Genomic DNA, 22,549 nt, shown 5'->3' with positions numbered 1-22,549 from the left:
AATCAAGCAAATGAAAATATCACAGCCACAAAATCAGAGCAAGACACACGCAGCGCTGCACAGTGGGTGGGACTCGACTCGTGGGTGGCGGGTGTTGGTGGTGCCACAAATGCTGTGCTTAATAGGCATCAGCTGGGTATTAAGTTGTTGTTTTTTGTCATCGTCTTCGCCGCTTCTTGGCAGCATGACAACCTTTTTTTATGCCATTCCATCCGGACGAGGGGCTGGCTGAAAGGAGGAAATAAGTCCCGAAGTCCTGAATCTCAGTCGTTTTGACAGGCGTTTGCCCTTGCCTGTGAATTCAACAAACAATTTGCGGAATGCCATTAGGTGACGCCTATTGCTGAAATTATCTCTGGCTTTCTTGCTTTTTCTTTTGTGGAGCGAAATTTCAATCACCTCATCTTTTGTTAAACTCCAGACCTGGGCAAATAGGCAATAACAAGTTGACGGGGGTGGCGCACAAAGGAAGCCCACAGAAAGTATTGCCTACTTTTGTGGGCGCACAATGTTAATGGGTTTTATTGTTAGCAAAAAAGAGGTAACAGAAAGGAATAAAATCCACAATCTCTCCCTTTAAATTCATCATATACCCATAAGCCGTTGATTGTTTTCAAATCATTTAGGCTGTTCCTTATTCAACACCCACGCCGAAATTGCATTAAAACTTTGACCTCACAAGGGGAAAAAAACGCAGAAGGCAAAGCCGAAAGAAAAAATTAAAAATTAATAGCAACTGTCGAGTGCCAATGGAAACCACAATGCAGCGCACAACTAGGAACACACAAAAAATACAAAATAAAAAGAACAACAAGAGCTGCGCAACAAAAACTAACCGACTAACAAAGTGTAAAAAACTATTGAGTGCTGGCGTCCCAACACTTCACTTTTGCCCTACCCCACCCTCGATTGCTGCAACTAACAAAAATTTCTAATTTAAAAGTTTTACGCCCAACCGCCGACGACGAGCAACGAGCGGGCCAAAAACAAAAAGTGGGCGGAAAATGAAGGCAGCCGAAGCTGGAAAATAGAAAATAGCAACAAAGACATAGACACAGACATAGACGGCAAATAAAAACGCAACAAACACAGACACACACACACACACACACGCGCGCAGATAATGCAATTCCCGCCCAGGAAGAAAGTGGCTAGCTGCAATTTTGTTGCTGCCGACTTCGTCCTGCTTTCGTCCTGGCTTTGTCCTCGTCATCGTCATCGCTTCGTCCTCGTAGGCGTTGTGTTGTTCTTGCCCACATCGTTAGCAATGCTCATCGGCAACATTTCGTCAGCTTCCGCTGGTGGGCGGTTGGGTGGTCGGGGCGCTTCTCGGCGGTTCCTGGTGGCTCCTGGTGGGGCGGTGGGTCAGCGGAACAGCCAGTGAGTTTGCGGCGGTTGGAGGAGCGCGTCATGCGCGTTGGCCATCCTGCGTGGGCTGCAATCGCAATCGCAGGGGCAAAAGCAAAGGCAAAGGCACTCGCTCCTCCTCCATCTTGCCAGCCACTATTTTTATATGCTGGCCCAGTCTTTGTGGCACTCGCCCCGGGGGTTTTTAGCCGGATTCGGTGGTGCCACGGTGCCAGTGGTGGTAGCGGTGGTAGTGGTGGTGGTAATGGTGGTGGTTTGGGACGAGCGTTTGTCATTGTGCATTACTTTTAGCATGCATCGCGGCGCGTTCTCTGATGCAACAATGTTGCCCGCCCATTGTTGTAATCTGTTTGTTGCTGCCCGGTTCGTTGGCTTACACTTAGAAAAACTAAAGAAGAGTCTGCGTTTGGCAACAAAAGTCCGACAATAATCATGAGAATAAAACCATAGAACACTCTGTAATTTAAGGAGCTGTAAGTTAAATAACAACCTGTATTTATGCTTATGATAACTTTCTGCAAGTAATTTACTAACGTTGCTGCACTTTACTTTCAGTGATCGCTCAAGGTTTTTCTCTTGAAGAAATTTTACGATGATTTTCATTTTCATATTCGAATCGTGTGCTCGTGCGGGTTGGGAATAGCTTGCAAATCGAATTATATCTGCTGCCACAATGTAGACAACGGACAAGGCCGCATTACAATGCCTGCAGTCTCGTCCTGCATCTCGTCCTTTTTCGCCCTTTGGCCTTTGCCGCCCTTTGACCGGCACTTTGTTGTGTGGCTTGCGGTTCCTTTAAGCTGGTGCTCCGAAATTACCTTACTCTCGAAATTGGCTGCCGAAAAAGCCATACTTTTATGGCCCTGTGTCTGAGGCTTCATATTTCATTTTTATATGTGCTTTTTAATACGTATTTTGTCGACACACTAATAAACATAATTTGCCCATAAAATACACTTTATTGCGCGCGCCCTGTATCAGCCATCAGTTTGGATTCAAGGATTCATGGTGTTTGTGCAGCTCCAGTGAGCTAATGCCGATGAGCGACAGTTAATGACAGGATCTGCTGCAGAGATAGCGTTAGACGAGACAGGTATAAAACCCAAATTAGGCGCTCCTGGGTTCACTGACCAACCTTTCGACCACGTCATTTGCTATTTGCCGCGTCTCGACTTGCATAATTAATTGCCAGTTGACTAGGGAAGTATTTTCCTCTCTTCCACTGCTCAAAATCACATTTTCCCATTTTGCACACAAACATTTTTAAATATTTATTAGCAACAGCTTACAAGCGCCATCCCATTTTCCAGCGTTAAGTAATTTCGTTATTTGCCAAACATGCGAGACCGGTTCGGGCCACAAATCCCGACGAGCCACGCCTTTTGATGCCATTATCTCATTCAGCAGCCTTGTCATCTCGTAAAGGATGCCTATTATAAATTAATTTCTGCCAGCCGTGGCTTTTCCTTGCCATCCTTATCGCCTTTATCACTCGCAGTGGGCCCGCACCTAAATACCGAGCATGTTGCTCCTGTTCCGGGCCATGTGTTGCTCATGTCGCCGATGTGTGTGTGTGTGCGCCCGACTATATGACTATATAATTTTTTGATTTAACGCAGAAGATGCTCCTCCTGCTGCTGCTGGTGTGGTAATTTTTCAAAAAAAAAGAAAAACAAATGAAAAACACCCTCATGCTTTCATTTTTGTTGCCCTGCTGTAAAAGTTGAAAGTTGTGCTGGTGCTTTTCCGCATTTCCCGCTCCTCATGTGTGACATTGATGCCTCCGCGCGCTGTGTGAGCTGTTTTATTGTTATCATTAAAGCGTGCCACCTCCCCTCTTGTTCGACATGTTGTCTTTGTCTTGGCCCTCGGCCTCCAATACCACCGATGATGCGGGCTGGCTCCTCGGCTGCAGGCGGCCTCAACAAGTTTGACATGGCACTGGGGATGAGCCCCGGATCCGAGATCCCATTATGATTAAAAATTGCTCTGCCAGGGCTTATCTTTTGCGGCTGGCTGCGATCATTAATGAAGCAGAAAGTGATTGCCCAGGGCCATGATTAATTGGTGGCTAAAATACAGAACGGCAGCGAGGGGCGAAGGAGTGAAATCAAAAGAAAGCTCCATGCTTTTCGGGTGCTAACTGCATTCCATTCATCAACGCTTGCCAACCGCAACGAGCAGCTGCTGCTTGGTGCTGGGGGGAAAAGGGAGGAAAGCGGCAGCAGATGCATTGGAAATTCAAATAAAATTTACCACAGTTTCTCGTAACTTTGTCAACGATGCGCAACATGACGCTGATGTCTGCCAGACATCTTGAGTGCGGGGAAAAGCGGGCGGAAAAGTCCGGGGAGGGAAGTGGAAAAAGACCAAGACCTGCCAGCGAATTGCAATTTGCAATTTTATGGCAGCGCTGTTGGAAACAGTGGCAGTACGACACTGGGAAAAGTGTCCTTTTATGTCAATTATGCAAATGCCATTAAGCAGACTAAAAGAATTCCCTTAACATCAAATATGTCCAATTTATATTTAAAGTCATAGTCTGAATATATGCATCAACGAATAACTTTTTTACTCCATACCTATAAATATTTGGACAGCAATAAATATAAAATTAAACATTTTGATAATTAACTTATTGTTGAAGTGGTGGCACTTTTCTGCCAGTGCACCAGAAGCCGCCGCAGTACAAAACAAACCAATTTAAATTTTCAGCGAAGTCGGTGGATCGGCGGTTGGTGTTAGTTTGGATGCAAAAACCAAGTTAACGGGAATGAAGATGGGGAAAAGCGTGGAAAATCAGGAAAAGCGGGACAGACGGAGCTGGCGAAAAGCGCAACAAAGCGTAGCTGACAAAATCAAACCGACAGGGCCAGCAAAACAAAACGCTGCAAAAAGAACGAGCTGAAATATTCGCAATGACAATTGAAAGTCGGAATTGAAAGTGGGTGGGTGTGCAAGGTGGTGCAGGGTCATGGGTGGCCTGGTGGCGTGTGGTTTGGTGGTTGTGCGGCACAGGGTGGTTGCTGTGGACTGGCCAAACACTCAATCAATAAATTATGCTGCCACGAAATATACAAATCAGCGAACAGGGAAGTGTCGCGGATGCCACAAAGTCAGGGGAGCATGGAGGAGCAGTGGGTGGTGCTGGGTTGGCGCTGGGGTGGTGCTGCTTGTTTGGCTGGTCACGCGGCAGCTGCAGAACAAAAGGCCATGCCACGACCCAGGAGCAGAGCAGCGAGTGACCCAAGCGGCGCACAGACGGATGTGGCTTTGTGGCTTTTGTGCGGTCGCTGCCTCTGTCTCTGCCTCAGTTGACGTCAGGCACCGCAGCTGCTGTTAGTCATTCGAGGAGAATCCTGTTGACGATGGTCATGGCCGGAGGATGACCAAGATAGCACCATCGCATGGCCAACACAAGCAGCAGCCGAAGGCAAACAGGGGTGTATTGGTTGGGGCTGTTTCAAAAGGGGTTAAAAAAGTGCTGTTAAAGTTGGGACGAGAATTAAATTAAAATTGACTAAATTACGGTAGCCAGAAATAAGTTAAATATTCCCATTGCCAACATGCCCATTGAACTTTCAACTCCATCTGCAGCACCCCCAAGCTCATCACAGATCCCCAAGGGAAGCCCCTTTAAGCCAAAACTGAATGGTAACCATGCCTACCCGGCTGACATTGTCAAATGCGTTGACTGCTGGCTGCATTGTGCCCGGTGCCACGGACATGGCATGTTTCTGTTGCTGCGTCCAGTTCCTGTGGCTGCGACAGCCTCCAAACAGGCGCCAAAGACAAAGACAAAGGCGCCCAGCCACCCGGTTGGCAAAATGGCTGCCCAGCTGACCCCCGGCTGACCTCAGACCCAAGCCAAGCGGACTTTAAAGCCGCTGCCAGACGGAACGGCTCAACGGCATCGATTTTTCCAAACAGGAAGAGGACCAGACATTTTGCATGTGAGTCTGGCGGACATTTAAAATGCTGTGTATAAAACATTGATCATGATTGACGATTGCGAAATTACGAGCACTGGGATGCGCATGTGGATGCTGTGCCCGCAGGATAACAAGCACAATGCTGCCACCATATGAGCTTGTATTTGTGCATGTGCGTGTTATGATGGCCCGCCAAACATTTTTATCTGCGACCGCAGCGCACAAAAGTGTGCAACGCCGCTCCTGGGGAAAGTATTCACGTTTTATGTGATTTTTGGCAGACTCGACTGAGAGCGGTCACTGGGATATTGTGCGGAAACAAAGCAGCATGGGGTCCTTAAAAAGTTTTGGATATCGGAATATATGATGGTTTAAAGGTCTGCTATCCCCTTATGACTTAAACTAAAGAACATTAAAGCTTTTAATCATTCCCAGCTCGGTTTTCCCGCATACAAGAGAAGACAAAGATGTTACACGATATTCGACTTACTGCCTTGGCTTGCCTTCAAAGGCTACTTGATCGATATTTGTAATCGTCCTTTAATTTGCACCCATCACGCACACGACGCACCTGACCAGACCACAGGACCTCACCTGCCCCACCCCACCACCGCCTTCACCGCCACCACCTGGCCTTGTCCAGTCAAGCGGTCCATTGTCCCCGCTGTGACTGTCATGAAGTCCAACAAAGCGGAAGCTGTAGGAATTTACCAACGTTTAAACTTTAATGCCTGCTACAACAGTTTTTATTCCTTCCTCCTTTTCTCTTTTAGTCCTTGTTGCATGTGAGTGTTGGTTGGTGGGTGTGTGTGTGTGTGTGGGCTTGAGATTTTTTTCCAGCCGGGATGTCTCTTTTTCTACGCCCCGTTCTCCGCTTCATCCCGCTGCCCGCTCCAATTGAACCTAATCCGGCTGCTAAAGTATTAGCTACGTAGTTGTATGCTCATCCCGGCTGTCCAAACTGCCTTATGCTGCTTTTGTTGTTTGCTGGCATTTAGCAAAAAAAACAAAAGCAAAGGAGCCAAGAAAGGACGAGGAAAGCGAGGCGGAAAATCAGGCGGAATGCCAGGGAGCTCTGGACAGGAGTGACGTTTGTTAAAAAGTTTTCCCTCTGTCCAGCCGGTTGCAAGTGGAAGTGGAACTGCAGCGTCCACTTAATAACAAGGCATCAGCCGCTGGACGTCACTTGGCATACTAATCCATTGCCCACTTGCACCGCCCACTGAATTAAGAGAGCAGCCCGTAAAGAAATGTCCCATTCTCTACTATGTATATGGGATGCCATATGTTGTATTCTATATCCTGTCACACGGAGAAAAGTGTGAGGTAGGAAAGTGTGAGTAGGCGGAAAGCCGCCTACTAATGGTTAACTTATATGGATCATCATATCATATTATGAAAAGCTTTAATAGATGTGTGAACTTCTGACTCAACCTGTTTTACCAATTTTTAAATATTTAAAGAAATTTTTCATTTATTAAAGTGCAATTTTTGCGAGTGCACCCTTTGGGTATTGGGTATTCTTTGCTGCATTCCAGCACCTTCCTGGCAGCCAGACAAAGTCGCTGCCAAAGTGGACAGCGAATGGACAGCAGGGCAAAGACATTAATGACAGCCAACATCAATGAGTGTCGGGTGGCGGTGAAAAATTAATACAAAACGACGTTGACAACCGGGGAAAACAAAGGGGTATCCCTGGGGACTCCATTTCCTTCTGCAAACTGGCAGGTGATGGTCAGCTGACTTGGCTTGGCGTCAAACATGGCGTATGATTGATTTTCCAGTCGTAAACTATGGCTGAGCTGTGAACCAAAGTCGGGGGCGCCAGATAAAGCGGCAAATAAGCTTCAATAATAATAAAAGTTATAAATCTTTCGGCATGGTCTGCGGAGGACAAGGCGAAGTCCTTCCAAAAGGACGACGACGACATGCTGCAACGCGGCGATAATAACAATTTATTGCACACACACACACATATAACAGCCACACATACACGTGCAAGAAAATGCCGCGAGACACGATTGCAACAACAAATGGCGAGGACAAAGCGCAAAAAGCGAGCATAAAAACCACACAATAATAAAAATGAACAATGACAGGTTAATAGCAAATAAATGAAAGCCCATAAGGAGAAAGCAGAGCAGCTCGCAGAAGCTGGGTGGAAAAAATGGAGCCAGACAAAGGACGAGATGGCGATGGCAATGCCAATGCCTCCGGTCCAGACGACAAACTATCCCCTTGGCCTAGGCACAATTGATATATAGTTTTCAATTTTAAAAACCATTGAGCAGCTGCAACGGCGAGGCGTTGTGGCAGAAAAAATGCCCAAGATATACGTAGCACGCAGCTGGCATATTTAAAGCATAATAACTGCAAGCAAGGACATGCCAGGACATTGCGGAATGATAATGGCGGCAAACGTACTTAACGGCCACAATAATGACGATAATGGCCGATGAGTTAGCGAGCAGTGAGCACTGAGCAGGTTGACAAAATGCACTCGGCATGCAATGCACTGCCTGCCAATAATAATCGTAATCATCATCATCATTATCATTAGGGAGCAGCAGTAGCAGCAGGAGCAGCCAAAGGACATTCGACTTTTGCACACGAATCGGTCTTTGTGTCTGCCTATGGAAGCGGAAAATGCATTAACTCAGCGGCAGACGCCGAACTGAATTTATTCTCCACTTTAAGGGTGCTTTCCCGCCCACCAATTGTTATTCCGAATTGCGTCTCTGAATTCATCAGCCTAATTACGGGGCTCTTAATGGCTTCTCCAACGGAATTTATAGTGTTTTCCAATATATTCAAGGTCTGCCCAGCAAAAAGGAGCCCGGCTTAAGCTGTAATTATAAAAAATGTATGTTGGCTGTCGGTAAACATTTAATATGCTTATTTATTCAATTACATTCAGGCGCAAGAGTGTGCAAAAACTATCGCTGCAGCCAGGAACATGAATATGCAAATCGATGGAGAGCTAGGAAAAAATTGGTAGATAAAATAATATAAATAATTTGCATTATGGCAGCGGCAACAGCTAAATGGGCTTCAAATTCAGGCATAATCTGCCCAGCTCGGCGCGCTCAATTTTATTTCACTTTATTTTATAATTTAAATATGCCATATTTAATATACGATAGGTGTCGCAAGCCGCCTGCAAGCGGATTAAATTTCGACCCGCCACATTTTATTAAATTTTCGCTCGGCCAACGCGAAAAGCGCCATGGCGACAAAGTGAAAAATCGATCACCTGTTTAAAGTTGGCCCACCCAAGCCAGGGGAAAAAAATCAAAAAAGAAAACTGGGAGCACAACAATGGCCAGGCTACTTGGCAGCTGTGCCAACGCATCAGTCAACGTCCTTACCGTCCTTAACAAAGGACGACATTTGCCGGTTGCGACACTCAGACAAAAAGAGTAGCCACTTTATAAGCCAAATTCAACGCTGCCTTTGTCTGTTTGCTTACAACTTTCGAGTTGCACATTCTTGTGTCGTCGTTCGCTTTTGGCAATTTGTTTCTGCATCCAACAACGGATTCAATTGAAAATTTCGGCAGACACTCGGCAAATTTAAAAACAAATTTGCCGCAAAGCAACGCCAGCAAACTTGCGAAAGAAACTTTTCTTTCTACAGTTCCCACTACAGCTGCACAGCTCCACAGTTCGCCAGTTCGATTTTCAATTCCCTGTCTCGGAAAAGCTGGTCAAGTGTGGACGTGCGTTTAAATGTTACGTATACGCCGCGTTGTCCGCCGCACTTCACTGGCTCGTCTTGCCTTGCACTTTTTCCTCTGACTGTGAGTCTACAAAAAAAAGAAGCGAAGAAACAAGAGCAGCAGACAGACAAGTGCCACGCCCCATCCTGGTATTTACATTGCCACCCACGCCGTCTGTTTGCTTTTGCCACGAGTGTGTTTGCCTTTCGTTTAGTCAGAATGCCAACTATGACAAAATCGAAGAATCAGGGAGTCCAAATCAAAATCGAATCGAATCGAGTCGAGTCGATTGACTGAGCCAATGCCAGTGTGGAAATTGTCAATAATTTCAAATTGATTTCTATTTGATTTAGCTGGGCAACAAAGGCAGACAAACACCTTTGCTTCTATAATTGTGATAGTGATACCTATAGGTGGATGTGTGTGGCTGCTTTTCTTTATATTTAGAGGCTAAGTGAAAACGTAAACTTTGACAAACACGCGGCCCTCGTTCTGGGGCCAAATAACATTAGACAGCTATTAGAGGCTTGGCCGACTTTTACGACGAAGACCATAAAAAGCATTACTTGAACAGCTCAAGCTGCTCGTAAAACTCGTGAAATTTGTATGGACCTGCGACTCAAATTGGGACTGGGAATGGGCATGGAGTACGGCCATAGGCGTAGGCAGGCAATAAAAGCCAATCGATAAGTGCCCAAAGTGTTGGTGGTCCTCGTAAACAAATGGGACGAGCCCACACCTCAATGGGTAACGTTCATCCATCAGGGAATCGTCAAGGGAGCTGCCCAGTTTTGGGGTACGAATTTATTAGCTGGCCCATCAACATATCGATTATGACAATTACGCACAGGAAGCACTAATATTAATGCTGCCATTAGTCTTAGAACATAATGATGCAGAAAGGGTGGAGATTCCATTCGAAATATTAGCTGATTCTTTGGCTTACCCTGCTTGGGCGAGATGCAGAGCACCTGCTGCTGCTGCGGCGACTGCTGCTGCGAGTGGATCTGGTACTGCTGCTGCTGCTGCACCACCACCGCCTGCTGCTGGGCGGCACAGACTGCGGCGGCCACCGCCTGCTGCTGCTGATGGTGGGCTGCTGCGGCTGCAGCGGCGGCTGCTGCGGCGGCCTGCTGCTGCGACTGCTGCTGCTGGTGCGGCGACTGCGACTGGGGATGCTGCTGTTGCTGCTGCTGCTGGGTGGTGACAATGGTCATCTGCTGCGACTGCTGCTTGCCGTTGGGCGCCTGCTGCTGCGACTGCTGCACCTGCTGCTGCTGCTGCGGGGGGGCGGGTGCCTGTTGCTGCTGCTGCTGCTGGAGGTGCGTCTGGTGGATGGCCAGCAGCTTTGTCTCGTAGGGCTTTCCGTGGGCGGCGCTGAGCGTCATCTGGGCGGTGGCTGGCATCATCAGCGTGGGCATGGCCAACATTTTCCGGCTGGCTCAGTGGTGCTGGTACTTTTGCGGTGCGAAATTTGCACGTTCTGCGGTTAAACGCAGCTCGCTTTAATGCTTAATGAAGTGCCTGGCGCCTTGCAGTTGATGATATAAATAAATTGTGTTATAATTTGGCTACGTTCGGGTTTTTATTTGAATGGCCGCCTTTTTGTGTGAAACCGCAGCGTTGTTGTGATGCTGCTGCTTGTTGTTTGGTCAAACGATTTGATGCATTAAATAATTTCTACAATTTTGCTAATTTGGAAAATGCTGCCTTTTTTGTGGTTTTCCTTGACGTTTGTTCCGCTTCGTGTTGTTTGTGGTTGGTTTTAGTTTTTTAGTTTTTATAAAAAATTTCCTCTTTGCTTGACCTTCACTTATCACAGACCAATGAATTTTGTTTTCGAAAAGTTCATTTGGTTTTTGAATTATGTTTCCAGGCAGAATCCCCAGCACTCAAGGCAAGCGGATTCCCTTGGTTATATTTTTCTATGGAAATATTAAAGCACACAATTCTTTAGCTTGACGAAATATTTGCAAACGAAAAATGAAATTATTCCGCAAGCTGTAAATCATAAGTACAAACGAACAAACAAGGATAATTAACTTCGCCTGGCTGCTAGTGTGATCAAAGTCCTTCGAAGCATAAGAAAAGTAAATAAAACTGACGACTCGCCCTGTTTTTATTGGCAGCGCGCACAACCATTATCATATATCAAGACTAAGCCATTCACACATCATTTGAAAAATTAAATTTAATATTTTACGATTTGTGTGCTCCGGCATACGCATACAAAGCGAAACATGAGCCAACAAAAAATAAAAAGTTATGCGCGTAACGCAATGTCTAAGTGCCAAAAGCAGAAACAGACAGCTCAGCCAGCTCAGTCAGCTCCCAGCCGAAAAAAAAATTATAACAATAATAATAAAAGCAGCGGAATACAAGTGCCAAAAAACACGCACAAGGAACCGAGCTGGGCTTTTACGACAGGACCCCGAAAGATGGCATTCCCAGCAGCCCAAACAAAGCGAGTCCTGAGTCCTGACACCCTGTACGCCCCAAGTGTTGGCAAGTGTCAGGATCAGACGCTTCCGGTTTTTATATCTCGCGCACGAGGAGGACAGTCAGGCGGAGGGACGGACGGACAGACAAATGCTATGTATAAATATAAATATAAACTTATATTTTTATGTTTATTTGGGGGCCCAGGACACACGGAAGCACTCGCGGCCGCAAGGATAAAACGAAGAAAAAACCAGGACGAGTGCAAGGGCCACACCAAAAATACAAAATACATACGACACCCAGCATTTCCTTCATTTTTATTCAGGCGGGCGAGTGTATTTCTGTGTGTGTGCGAGTGTGTATGAGAGTATGAATCACACACAGCTGCAGTGTCCTTTTTATATAGGAACCCAGTCGGCAGGCAGGCAGCATTTATTGGCTGCTCGTTGTCGGTTTATGTGGCCCACAAGCCGAAGTGCCAGACGCCTGTAGTTGTACATAATGTGGATATGGCCAAAAACACAACAGGCACAACAAAATACATGCACGCAAAAAGCGTTCTGGCTGGCTATGTAAATATGGCCAAAATCGATGCTCGCCTAGGTGACAACGGAGCCAAGGAACTCAAAACGGGTTAGGCGTTTTCAAAAATGCACAACTCAAATAGATTTTCTAGAAAAATCATTTCCAAAGTTTAAGGGACTTTTAAAAGCTGTACAAAAAAAATCCTGTCTCTAAATCACACTTATTAAATTCCGATTCACAGATATTTTTTAAGTTCGAAACACTTGGAACGTTTATGCAACAAAAGTCTTTTGAAAAACCAGAAACACGAAATCATATATCTTTTTGAAACACTATAACAGCCAGCACAATAAAACTAAAAAACTTGTTACTAAATAATTAATTTATAAGTATTTTCGTTCATTTCCAAGCTTTAATATTTATTTTTGCAAATTTATATTTTATTAAATTCATAGTTAGTTTTTCGTTTGTTCGGCTTTCGTTTGTATCACTTCGTCGATTGCTGGATTTTCCTTTTTCTCGCTTTTTCTTACTTTTCGGTTTTTATTTTGAATTCTCTTTAGCGAGCAGTTGGCTTTCGGTTTGCTTTTGGTTGGTTGGTTGGTTTGTTTGTGAAATTATAATAACAACTTAACAACAATGTAACGAATATCCTTTCTTAACGAGGACACAATTCAAACTGAAAGCGAAGCGCCTTCGTCCGCCTCACAAATAGTCAACACATCGTACCGCTCCGGTCGTTTACCGTTATTCTGCCGGCGTCGCTGCCGCTCCGAAAATCTTCCATCCTTGCCGAATGCTTGCCATTCGTGCTGGCCAAAAGGAAAAGTCCCGAGCGACGGCCGAAGTCCTGTTGGGAAAATCTTTCTCCCAGGCATGCGCATGTGGAATTTCGAAACGGTTGCTGTACTGACTAAAGATTTTCCGCGATTTTCCTTGTGCTAACTCTTAGGAAAATTTCCCTACTTTTCCTGACTATTATGGCATACTTGTGTGTTATACGAAACCACTCTGTTAATCTGCCTTATCATATTTCTTAATAAGGTCTAGTTCTAACAGCGTTTTCGAGTGCCGATTACATTAGCGCCTTTTTACTCATTATGCAAAAGCCGCACAGTCGTGAGTGGAGTGTTCTTAAACGCTTTACACTAGGCAAACAAACAAAGGCCCAGACACACACAGGCCCACATGCCATTGTTTATGCGCTCGAGAGCCAATAATCCACTTTTGTTTTGTTATCACTCCCCAGCCACCCAGTAAACCACCCACCACCCAACCACCCGCAGCACTCAGCTCGTTGCGGCTGCTTTTGCTTTTGCCCTTGCCCGCCACCACTTAATTTCTACTTGATTTGTCGTTTAAGAAAACTAATTGTCTGCCTTTTGTTGAGCGTGAAAACAATGGAAAACATTTTAGCAACTGTTACTCTTCGCCGAGAGCGTATTAGACGCAGACCTCCAAAGACGTTGGGCCCAAAAGTCTGGGCGGCGTTTGCGGCCATGTGGGGGGAAAAGTGGCCAAGATGAGTCTAAGTCGCAAATGGCTCTGGTTTTTGGTCAGACGAAAGGCAAAGAGACTGCCGCTGAAATATTCCTTTCCACCGCCTTCAAGGTCACTTAAGACCATGAATACGGGAGAACTTCTTAAGTTCATAAGGCAAACGGAATGTTTCCTCACTTTCCTAGAGAGGTTGAGGGTAATATAAATAGTAAGGATTTTATCAGACTACTAGTACTAACACATAATATTACCACATTGGTTCGATTTAAGTAAGCTTCCCTGTAATTTCGAGACGAGCCTCCAAAGCGACAATCTTGTTTTCGGTATCTCAAAGCGACCCCTGATCGATTTCCCGCAAAGCGGAAACGGATACGGATACCCATACCAATCTTACAAGGCGGAATAACGAGGCAAACTCTGCGTTGCATATTCATGGGCCAGGCACAAACACAAACACAAACGAGGACGAAATGACGTCGATGGTGTAACAGATATCGGCTGCATTGCATGCAACACCAGTGGAAAAACCTTCATGAAAGAAGGGGTTAAGCTTGGGAAAAGCGAACAAAAAGTTAGAAACTTGTCGCACGCATAACTTAAATGTTATAAATAAACTTTTAGCTGGGTGTATTGCATGAAACAACAAACAAATTATTTGAAATGTAAGGAAACAGCTAATTTGTGATATAAGATATTTTTGTAAATATAATTTATTATATTATATATAGGCCATCGAATGCTTGATTAGCATAGACCTATTTCAGGCATACTAGTCCACGTCTGACTGCCATATGCAAATGACCAAGTGCGCCGTGACGACAATGATGGAAAGTTGGCGGCAACAGCAACATGAGCAGGAAAATCAGAAAGTAACACAGCAACAGCGATAGCGATAGCAGCCTGGCGACATATTATCCTGCGACTAAATATGTAAGAACACAAACAGCAACTGCGCGCTCACACACACACTCACACTCGCAGGACTCACGTGAGCGATTAAAATCTGAAGGAAAGCATTTCAGTTTTCCCTTTTTTTATTTTGCATTTTTTCACTTTTTTAGGGCTGCAGCCGAGGGTTGCTGAGGTGCAAATGAGTTCAGTTGGAAGGGTTGCTGGCTGTGCCAGTGGCAGCGGCGTGTAATTGGAGGCGAGTGTCGTGTAAAATGTAAAACTTGCGCCGTAAATAAATCAAAACTTTCTGACTGAACAAACATTCAGGTGAGCGAAAAAATGCAGCAGCAACGGCAGCGCCACCGGCAACATCAGCGGCCCAGCAGCAGGAGCAGCAACATTTTCATATTGACAAGTGTGCCGAAGAGGGAAAGCGTGGAAAGTGGAAAATGGGTGGGCGGATGGCGATGGGTTGGCGGGTGGCTGGTAAAACTCAAGCAGGGGACAAAAACAAGGCTGCTGCTTCTGCTGCTGCTGCCGGGGTTATTTACACTAAAAATTGGAACAGCTGCAAAGCGAAGCACTTACAGCTGCTGCCGCGGGCTTTTTAAAGGAGGTAAAAAATAGGAGAAGACGAAAGCCAGCTGATGTTAATATCCCCTTGAATTTGAGCTCTCTTAATTTGATCGCAATGAAAAAACACTGCATTTGTTTAACCATATTTATACAGTTCTGTTACTTAAGTAGGTTAATTAAATGACCTAAAACATAACTGGTCATAAAGAAATCGCTGCATACACCAAACTACACCATAATCCTTGAGAGAAAAGAGTTAAATCTAGCACGTTCCCAAACCGTACAACAGTATATATCCCACAATTGATTTATTACACAAAATGCTAAACACCAACTACACAAGGCGTAACGGAGAAAGTTTCGTTTGATTTATATATTCATTATTCTATCATATTCACGGGCGTGGCGCACAAATGAAATGTAAATGGTGCTCTGGCAGCGGATTAATACGCTTGCTCAACACACAACGAGCAAATAAAGTGAATTTAAGTTGCAGAAAGTTTCGGCCACAATCCCGGCTCAAGGTGGTCAGAACGTCGTCTTTCGCATTTGTAGAGTCGTCATAAAATGATAAAAATATTAATATAAATAAACAGGCGGGTTTGGAGGAGATTTCGGTACGATTTGCCAGTGCTACCAAGGCTTTTGTTTGCCCAGCAAAGTTTTTGATATTATCTATGGCGAAACATCCCGGCAAGTTGGGGTGAAAAGGGAGCGGACTTCTCATAAGTTGACAATTTTTTGCCGCTCTGACTTGGCTTTTTTCCAGTCCTGCTTGTCTATTTACCACCCTGGGATAAATATACAGAGATATATATTTGGGCTGCAAACTTTTGCCCCATTGCGGAACACACCGGCACCCAGCTGCCTTAGAGCCCGTCCCATAATTGATGGTCAGCGTTTAACTTAATTGTATGTGGGAATCCGAGCTGCCGGTGGCATGGGCATGCTGATTGTGTCAAGATTTCATTTCAATTTGCGCCGCGATAAGGCTGCGAGACATAAAAGTAAATTGAAACGCCTGACAGTGCCTCTGACAACGGAGCAGTGAACCACTGAGCCAGTGGACCACTGGACCAAAGGACCAATGGATGGCCACGATGGCCAGGTGCTGCTGCTCCCGACCATCATTGCCGGACGTCAGAAGCTCGTCACGCACGTGCAGGTGGAGCAGTTTCAAAAATTTTTAATTGAATTTGCCACTGGACAGGGAAGGTTCTCTTACACCGCGAGAAAATATTGACAGATTGCTGGCTTAAAGGTGTAAGCTTATAACTCAAAAACATCACATACTTTTCCTAGAGAAATAATTGGCATATGATTCACATTCTCATCAATATGATATTTTTTATGATATGAAATATGAAAAAAATTATTTAAATTGTAAAATATATAAAACTCGTACTTATTTTTAACAATACATATTAATTGTTTTCTTTTTTCTATATTAAGTTTGCAGCATTGCAACTGTACTCACTGTGCAGCGGCGGCATGTACTCCATTTCCTCGTCAGAGTCCTCCATGTCCTGTCCGCCTCCTTCGGTCCTTGCTGCGTGAGGCGGTGGTAGTGGGACAGGGAGCGGTGGAGGGGGCGTGGCAAAGGAGTTGGTACGCAACGCCATTTCCATGGCACGCAGGGCGGGCAGGTTCCTGGGCAATTTGCCATTCTGCAACGGAGAGCGAACGAAGCGATGGACCATTAAAATTAGACAATAAATAGATAAAGATGAAAATAAAAACACGTGCCAGGTCATTCCAATTTCGAGGTAGAGACAGGACCCTAATTGAGGCATTCAACTTGATTACGACTGGGAGAGCTGAGCTGAGGACAAACGACTAACCTGAGACTAATGCCAAGGCCGACAAATGTCCTCTGAAGTGGCGTGCAAATCATGAAAAAGGATTACACGTACTAAAACCAGGAATGGAAACAAACTTCACCCCAACCCCTGTCCTGTGGGTTAAGTTTTGTATTTCTCCTTGGGTTCTCCGCTCATTTCGGTGACTAAAAAGCAACGATGTGACGACAACAATAACAACCAAGGGGAGCAGCGGCCAGAAATCCAATTTCAGCAAGTAGCACGACATAAATTTGTTTCCTCCACACCAACACAACATGCGAACGCACACAGATACACACACACACAAGCACACATGGATGGGGTTGTCCTGGCTGCTGGCCATGTCCTGCAAATGAATTCTGTTAATGCAGACATTACTCGAGCATATTAAAAGTCCGAATGTCCATTCCGCACAGAATTTTATAGCAGACGACCGCACCAAAGGACCCCACACCACCTACAAATAGGCACATTTGTTCCACCCCAAAGCCATCCCAAGCCACCCCACTTGGAACCCGGAGAACACGAGGAACCCCAGGAACCCCGGGATCAGGACTGCAGCCAATGGGCAATGTAGTTAGCCAGCCAGCCGTACACGCATATTTGTTTACCTTGCCACGACAATTGCGGTAGACAGTTTTCCCCCGAAATCGGGCGGCATTTTCCGGCCGAGCCCCTGCCGGACATTTAGTTTATTTGATGTTGCCAAATGAAAATTGTGACATAAAAGGGACTAAGAACATAATTAACTAGTGTCCAAATGTGCAAATCCAAACGCATAAAAAGTGAGCAAACAACTCGGCCAAAAATGCTGGGCAAAAAAAGAGGAAAAACCCGAGGAAAAACTAGAGCAAACGATGCAACCGAATTCAGGGGGCCACCGAATGACACTTAAAGGATTTGCCTGGGCGAACCTTGAATATGCTCGGCGTTATGGGAATGCCGAATTCAGAGGCTGTTGCGAAGGATCCTATAGTCCTGTAGCCGGTTATCCTGGGCCCATTCCGACCATCAGAGCGCACATTATTTGCTGTCCCCGGGTTCGCTTTTATCAGCCACGTGTCGGCCACAAAGGGTCATGATTAGTTTGCTTAATAAAGAACTGGGGAAAGCGACGATAAATATGAAAAAAGGACCAGGCACTCTAAGAAAAAGAAAACAAAAGTACTAAATATTGATTGCTGTTAAGCTAAGCAAAATGCAATCTAATTTCCGCTGAAAGAAATCATTTCTCCAAGGCAAATTATATAACAACTTGCTTATCAAATTTTGGTTTAAGATATCTTATAAAATCATACAAATCAGGCAGAGAGGTACCAGAATTTTTCCCTGTGTAGCAACACTTTCCCGCACTGAAAAGTGGGCGCGGCCCTAGCAAATTATTTGCCGCTAAATGGCACCGAAGTTATTTCATATTTATGAATATGCCGCTCGTATTACAATTTACCATTCACTGTGGGGCTTTCAGTCAGTCGGGGATAATATTTGAAATTAATGATTTCGAGTGGCGTTCGAAACTCGAATGGGTGGACAATTGCCAAAGATGAATGAAGACAAATGATGGGCGAGCATTTATAGCATTAGCATCAACTCCGCGAACCCTCCGCCGCCTGCTATTTTGTCATGGAACTGGGGATTACGTAGATTTCGTGGCCCAATTTCTGGGGGCGAGCAAATTAAATAACCGTCAAACCGTCAAAGGAAATCTGCAAAACAAAGCGTTTCGCGATTTACCCCAAGAAATTACAAAATTGCCAAGCCCCATCGGGTACATATTTTGTACATTTTTGTTTCTGTTTTCTCGTTGCGTTGTCGCCGCCTTCGTTTCGCCTTATTTGCTCATTTTTGAGTATTTGATTTCATTTCTTTCATTTGCCAGCCAGCGTATAGTGCACAGTTTTTAATAAAACAAATTCAGCGGGCGACGGCCTGCGGCGAACATGGCAGGCGAAATTAAATTATTTCGCCTTCCCCAACCTCACTCCGCGTGGAGATGAAAGTAAGAGAAAGTCGCTGGCTGGACGCAAACATTTTATCATTTGTTGTTGCCGCTGACAGGACGACGATGTGTGTGTGTGAGTGTGTGTGTGTGTGCGCTTTTCACTCGGAGGCTTGGAGCAGGCTCAGTTGACATGGCTGCCTTCCTGGGCAGCCCAAGGAAACGGAGGCAGATTGTTTGTTAGTTGATGACCAGCAGACATGTTAAATACGCTACGTTTGATTCCAGCGAAACTTCCTGCATGGCAAATGAGCTCAAGAGGCTTTAAAACCAAGGGATTTTTTATCGGAAAAACAGATTATCAACTGTTGTACTGAACAAATAAAGGAATAAATAAATTTAATTGTTCTCTGTTTGGTAAGTAAGTACTACGAACAAAACTTCCACTTTTCCTTCATGCGTGTCTCGTCCTTCAAGTGGCACCTGCGTACGTGCGTATATGTGCCACACTTCCGCTTCCTGGCGCACTTCTTCGGCCTAATGGACGTTGATTGATGTCGCGTCCAGCGGCAGGTGAAAGTATATGCTGTAATGCATATTTATGAGGCTAGCAGCTGGCTCTCCTGAGACCGCACCAGCATGAAACGGATCGGATCGGATTGGATTGGATTGGATCGAGCGGGCGGGTCGGGTCGGTTCGGATTGCATAATTAGCAGCGCGCCGAGGTATGCAATGCAATTTATAGGAGCCCAGTTGCGGGGGCAATCGGCGATCTAATGCCATGCAATTTTCTGCAGTCGCCGCTGCAGTTTCTGATGCTTTCCTGCTTTGACAGTGGCCGTTTGCCATTTCGGTATGCAGAACGGGCCAGCAGGCAAACCGGGCCATAAATTAGGCCCCACATCACTCAGGGTGCGGCATTGGGAAGAGATGGAGATGCGGATGGGGATGCGGATGAGAATGAGGATGGATACGAAACTGCAGCTGGAGCCAACACACAAAAGCATGCCAAAGGCATCAATCGGCAAGAGTGCAGTGCCGTAGATACTCGCAGCATGCAGTTTCGTACATCCAGTACAGAGAAAAAATGTGAGCAAAGTTGGCGAACCAACTATTTTTTACTATCTCAACTACTATCGGTATCAGCCATTTTTAAATCACATGAATGTTAGACTCAGATGAGATTATACAGAAATGCATATTAAGGATTATAAAATGTATAATCCAGACTGAAAATAGTTTCAGTGTACTGACAGCTGTTTCCGGAAGGACACGCAACAATGCATATTGCGACCACACGTCGTATGAGCAATGCCAAATGTGCCGATGCACGGGAGAGGAGCCAGATCCAAGGCCGGATCGGGGTATATAGCCCAAGACTCCGTTCAGACGCACGGGCCATGCTATCGCTCATAATTTCCAGTTCGCATATGCCAGCCTACGGCAGTCTGAGCCAACAAACAAAGATAGAGGAGTGGCGGCTTTTTGGAAGTATAGCGTCTCGGCTCCACTTTGCATATCCTGTGGCATATCCTGGCAGGGCTGTGCTGCTTAAATGGGAGACAGCCCTCCGCTGTTTTATACGATCATAAAACTTTCAAATGCCATTTCTTATAGCCATCTGAAAGTATTTATTAGATGTACACTCAAGCGAATCTTAAGCTTGACTTCAAGGTTGTAATTTAATACCCAGCTGTGGGTAATTCTAATTCAAATTGTAGGTTCTGCAGTTCCAGAGAAAATATAATCATATTTTTCTTAATGGAAAGTAATGAAACGACTTATTAATGCAAACAAAGTCCTTCGAACATTCTTCACATTTGGTAGTGCTATCAAAAAGTTTATTGCTTGCGAAATTCGATAAGTCACGGCATATCCTTTTCTGAGTGCAGGACTTAACTCCTGCCGGCTGCCGAACGGGCTCATTTATCTTCTTATCAGTTGCCAGGCCCGAAAGTGCATTGTGCAACTGCTGGACGCTTGGCCGGCACAATTGTAAATGTTGTGTATTTGCCGTTTGAGTGGCCACCGGGGATGCATCCGATCCGTGCACCTGGCTATCGAGTGCCGGAGTCTCAGCCCAGGGAGCGGGAATAAATCAAACTGCTGGCCGGCCACTTAAGCGGGCCCAGTGCAGTGGGCCAATTATCACAGAAAGTTGTCCATGCCGCTGGCTTGTCGGACATTAATTTTCAGCCACAAATATTTGCGCACTGCTTCCCAGCTGGGAGTTTCGAAGTTGGGGACTTGGTAGTGCGGACGACGTGCTGCCATTGTAAACGGGGCCAAAACGGCTTAAGCGACGACAGCAACTACAACGGCGACTGCCATTTAATCGAAGCCAACTAATTGCCCCGTAATTGACAGTTTGACTGTTTGGTAATTTGTTTTTGCATGTTGCGCTGTCAAAAAGTTTTCCTTTTTTCCGCTTCCCACCTCGATCGCGTTTTCCAGCTCATCGAACGCCAAAAAGCGACGGACTTTGGTCTGCTCCAAAACGGCTAACTGGCATAATGCCAAAAGTTTGATACAACAATTGTGTTGGCCACATTCTGCCTTACAATGTGTTTCCTTATTACACGGGCTATTAATGGGCATTACTCAATTAATACTTAATGTATACATTACTAAATAAAACGTTACATTTTTACATAGTACTAGATATGTTTTCTAGTTATTTCAATAAATAATTGCTGTAAGATAGAAAATACTTTAATGCTTAAACCAAGTGAAATCAGATGCCATAGACTAGATCTCATCCCATGAGCACTTCGGCACCGAATCGAAATATTCAGCGCCTAATTTATGTAAAAGGCAAATAAATCAATTAATGTCAAGCAACCTGTGAGAGCCAGGCCGAAAAAGATATGCAGACTTGGCATCGCTTTTGGGGCTGGAGGCCAATGGCCATTCTCCCCCTATTGGCATAATAATAATTAGAGACCGACTGACATTTTGAGGCTGAAGCAAATATAATTAATTACGCACCGCAGAGAACAAGCCGGCACAATACAAATTTATAGAGGCAGTCGGAACGGAAAGCCCAGTCAGCAAAATGGGGCAAGGGGCTGTGAAGTCTATCAAAGGCTCGTGCCACGGGCCAATTCAATTCAATAGTTGGCCAAAGAAAACTTTGCCACTTGGGCTGGTATTTTGAAATGTTTTGCTGCAAACACACACACACACACAGTCCACACACAAATAATGAGTTAGATGAGGGGATCGAATGCCGGGAAGTGGCCACAACAACAAACAGCACCAGCAACAACTCCAATCAATTATACGGCCAATTAAATGCCGAAAAGCAAAGGAAATGCGAGGAAACACATAATGGACTGGAATCCAGGACAGTCTGCAAACTGAGGCCCAAACAGCAGACAGCAGGCTCGTGGCTGCAATTTATTTTACGTTCCACTTGGGCATTTTTATTTGTTATTGAAAATAAAGATGCCCGAACACGTTGCAAAAGACAAACAAAACAAGGCCATCCATTCCTGGACTGCCAACAAGGATACACCGAGGGAAAAGCGCAGGGTATGAGCTAACAGACAGACAGCCGTTTTGTCAAAGTCACCACATACACTAATTTAATGAAGAAATACCACCTGGGAGTGGACGACGTGTTCACTCGAAGATCTTCCGAGCCCTGTTATCCTTAGTTACGGCCACCAACGACATGCAAATTAATTGACCAACAAAATGCATCGAGATGAAACAAACAACTCACATGCATCAGTCATTAGATGAAATTTAAAGTCCCTGCCTGTGTCTGCATTCCAATTTACCTACTCGCTCGCATTCATTTCAACTTAGGTA

The 22,549-nt window shown here is 45.2% G+C and overlaps 1 protein-coding gene across 5 annotated transcripts in view; it reads right to left on the bottom strand.

Moving 5' to 3' along the window:
- The window catches only part of LOC6729912 (RNA-binding protein 208), a 58,390-nt gene that overhangs the window by 25,294 nt on the left and 10,547 nt on the right, over positions 1-22,549 (bottom strand). For 3 of the 5 annotated variants that reach the window (XM_016177690.3, XM_016177694.3, XM_016177693.3), the window contains exon 3: positions 16,430-16,619. In XM_016177690.3, the coding sequence (XP_016036669.1) occupies positions 16,430-16,619 (190 nt within the window). Of the gene's footprint in view, positions 1-9,964; positions 10,944-12,518; positions 12,705-16,429; positions 16,620-22,549 lie in introns of those variants that run through there. The other 2 variants (XM_016177691.3, XM_016177692.3) reach the window with 1 other exon arrangement.

Source organism: Drosophila simulans, chromosome 3R (genome assembly GCF_016746395.2).
Source record: "Drosophila simulans strain w501 chromosome 3R, Prin_Dsim_3.1, whole genome shotgun sequence".
Taxonomy (NCBI): Eukaryota; Metazoa; Arthropoda; class Insecta; order Diptera; family Drosophilidae; genus Drosophila; species Drosophila simulans.
The sequence above is the reverse complement of the archived record's forward strand: the minus strand, read 5'-3'. Positions and strand labels throughout refer to the sequence as shown.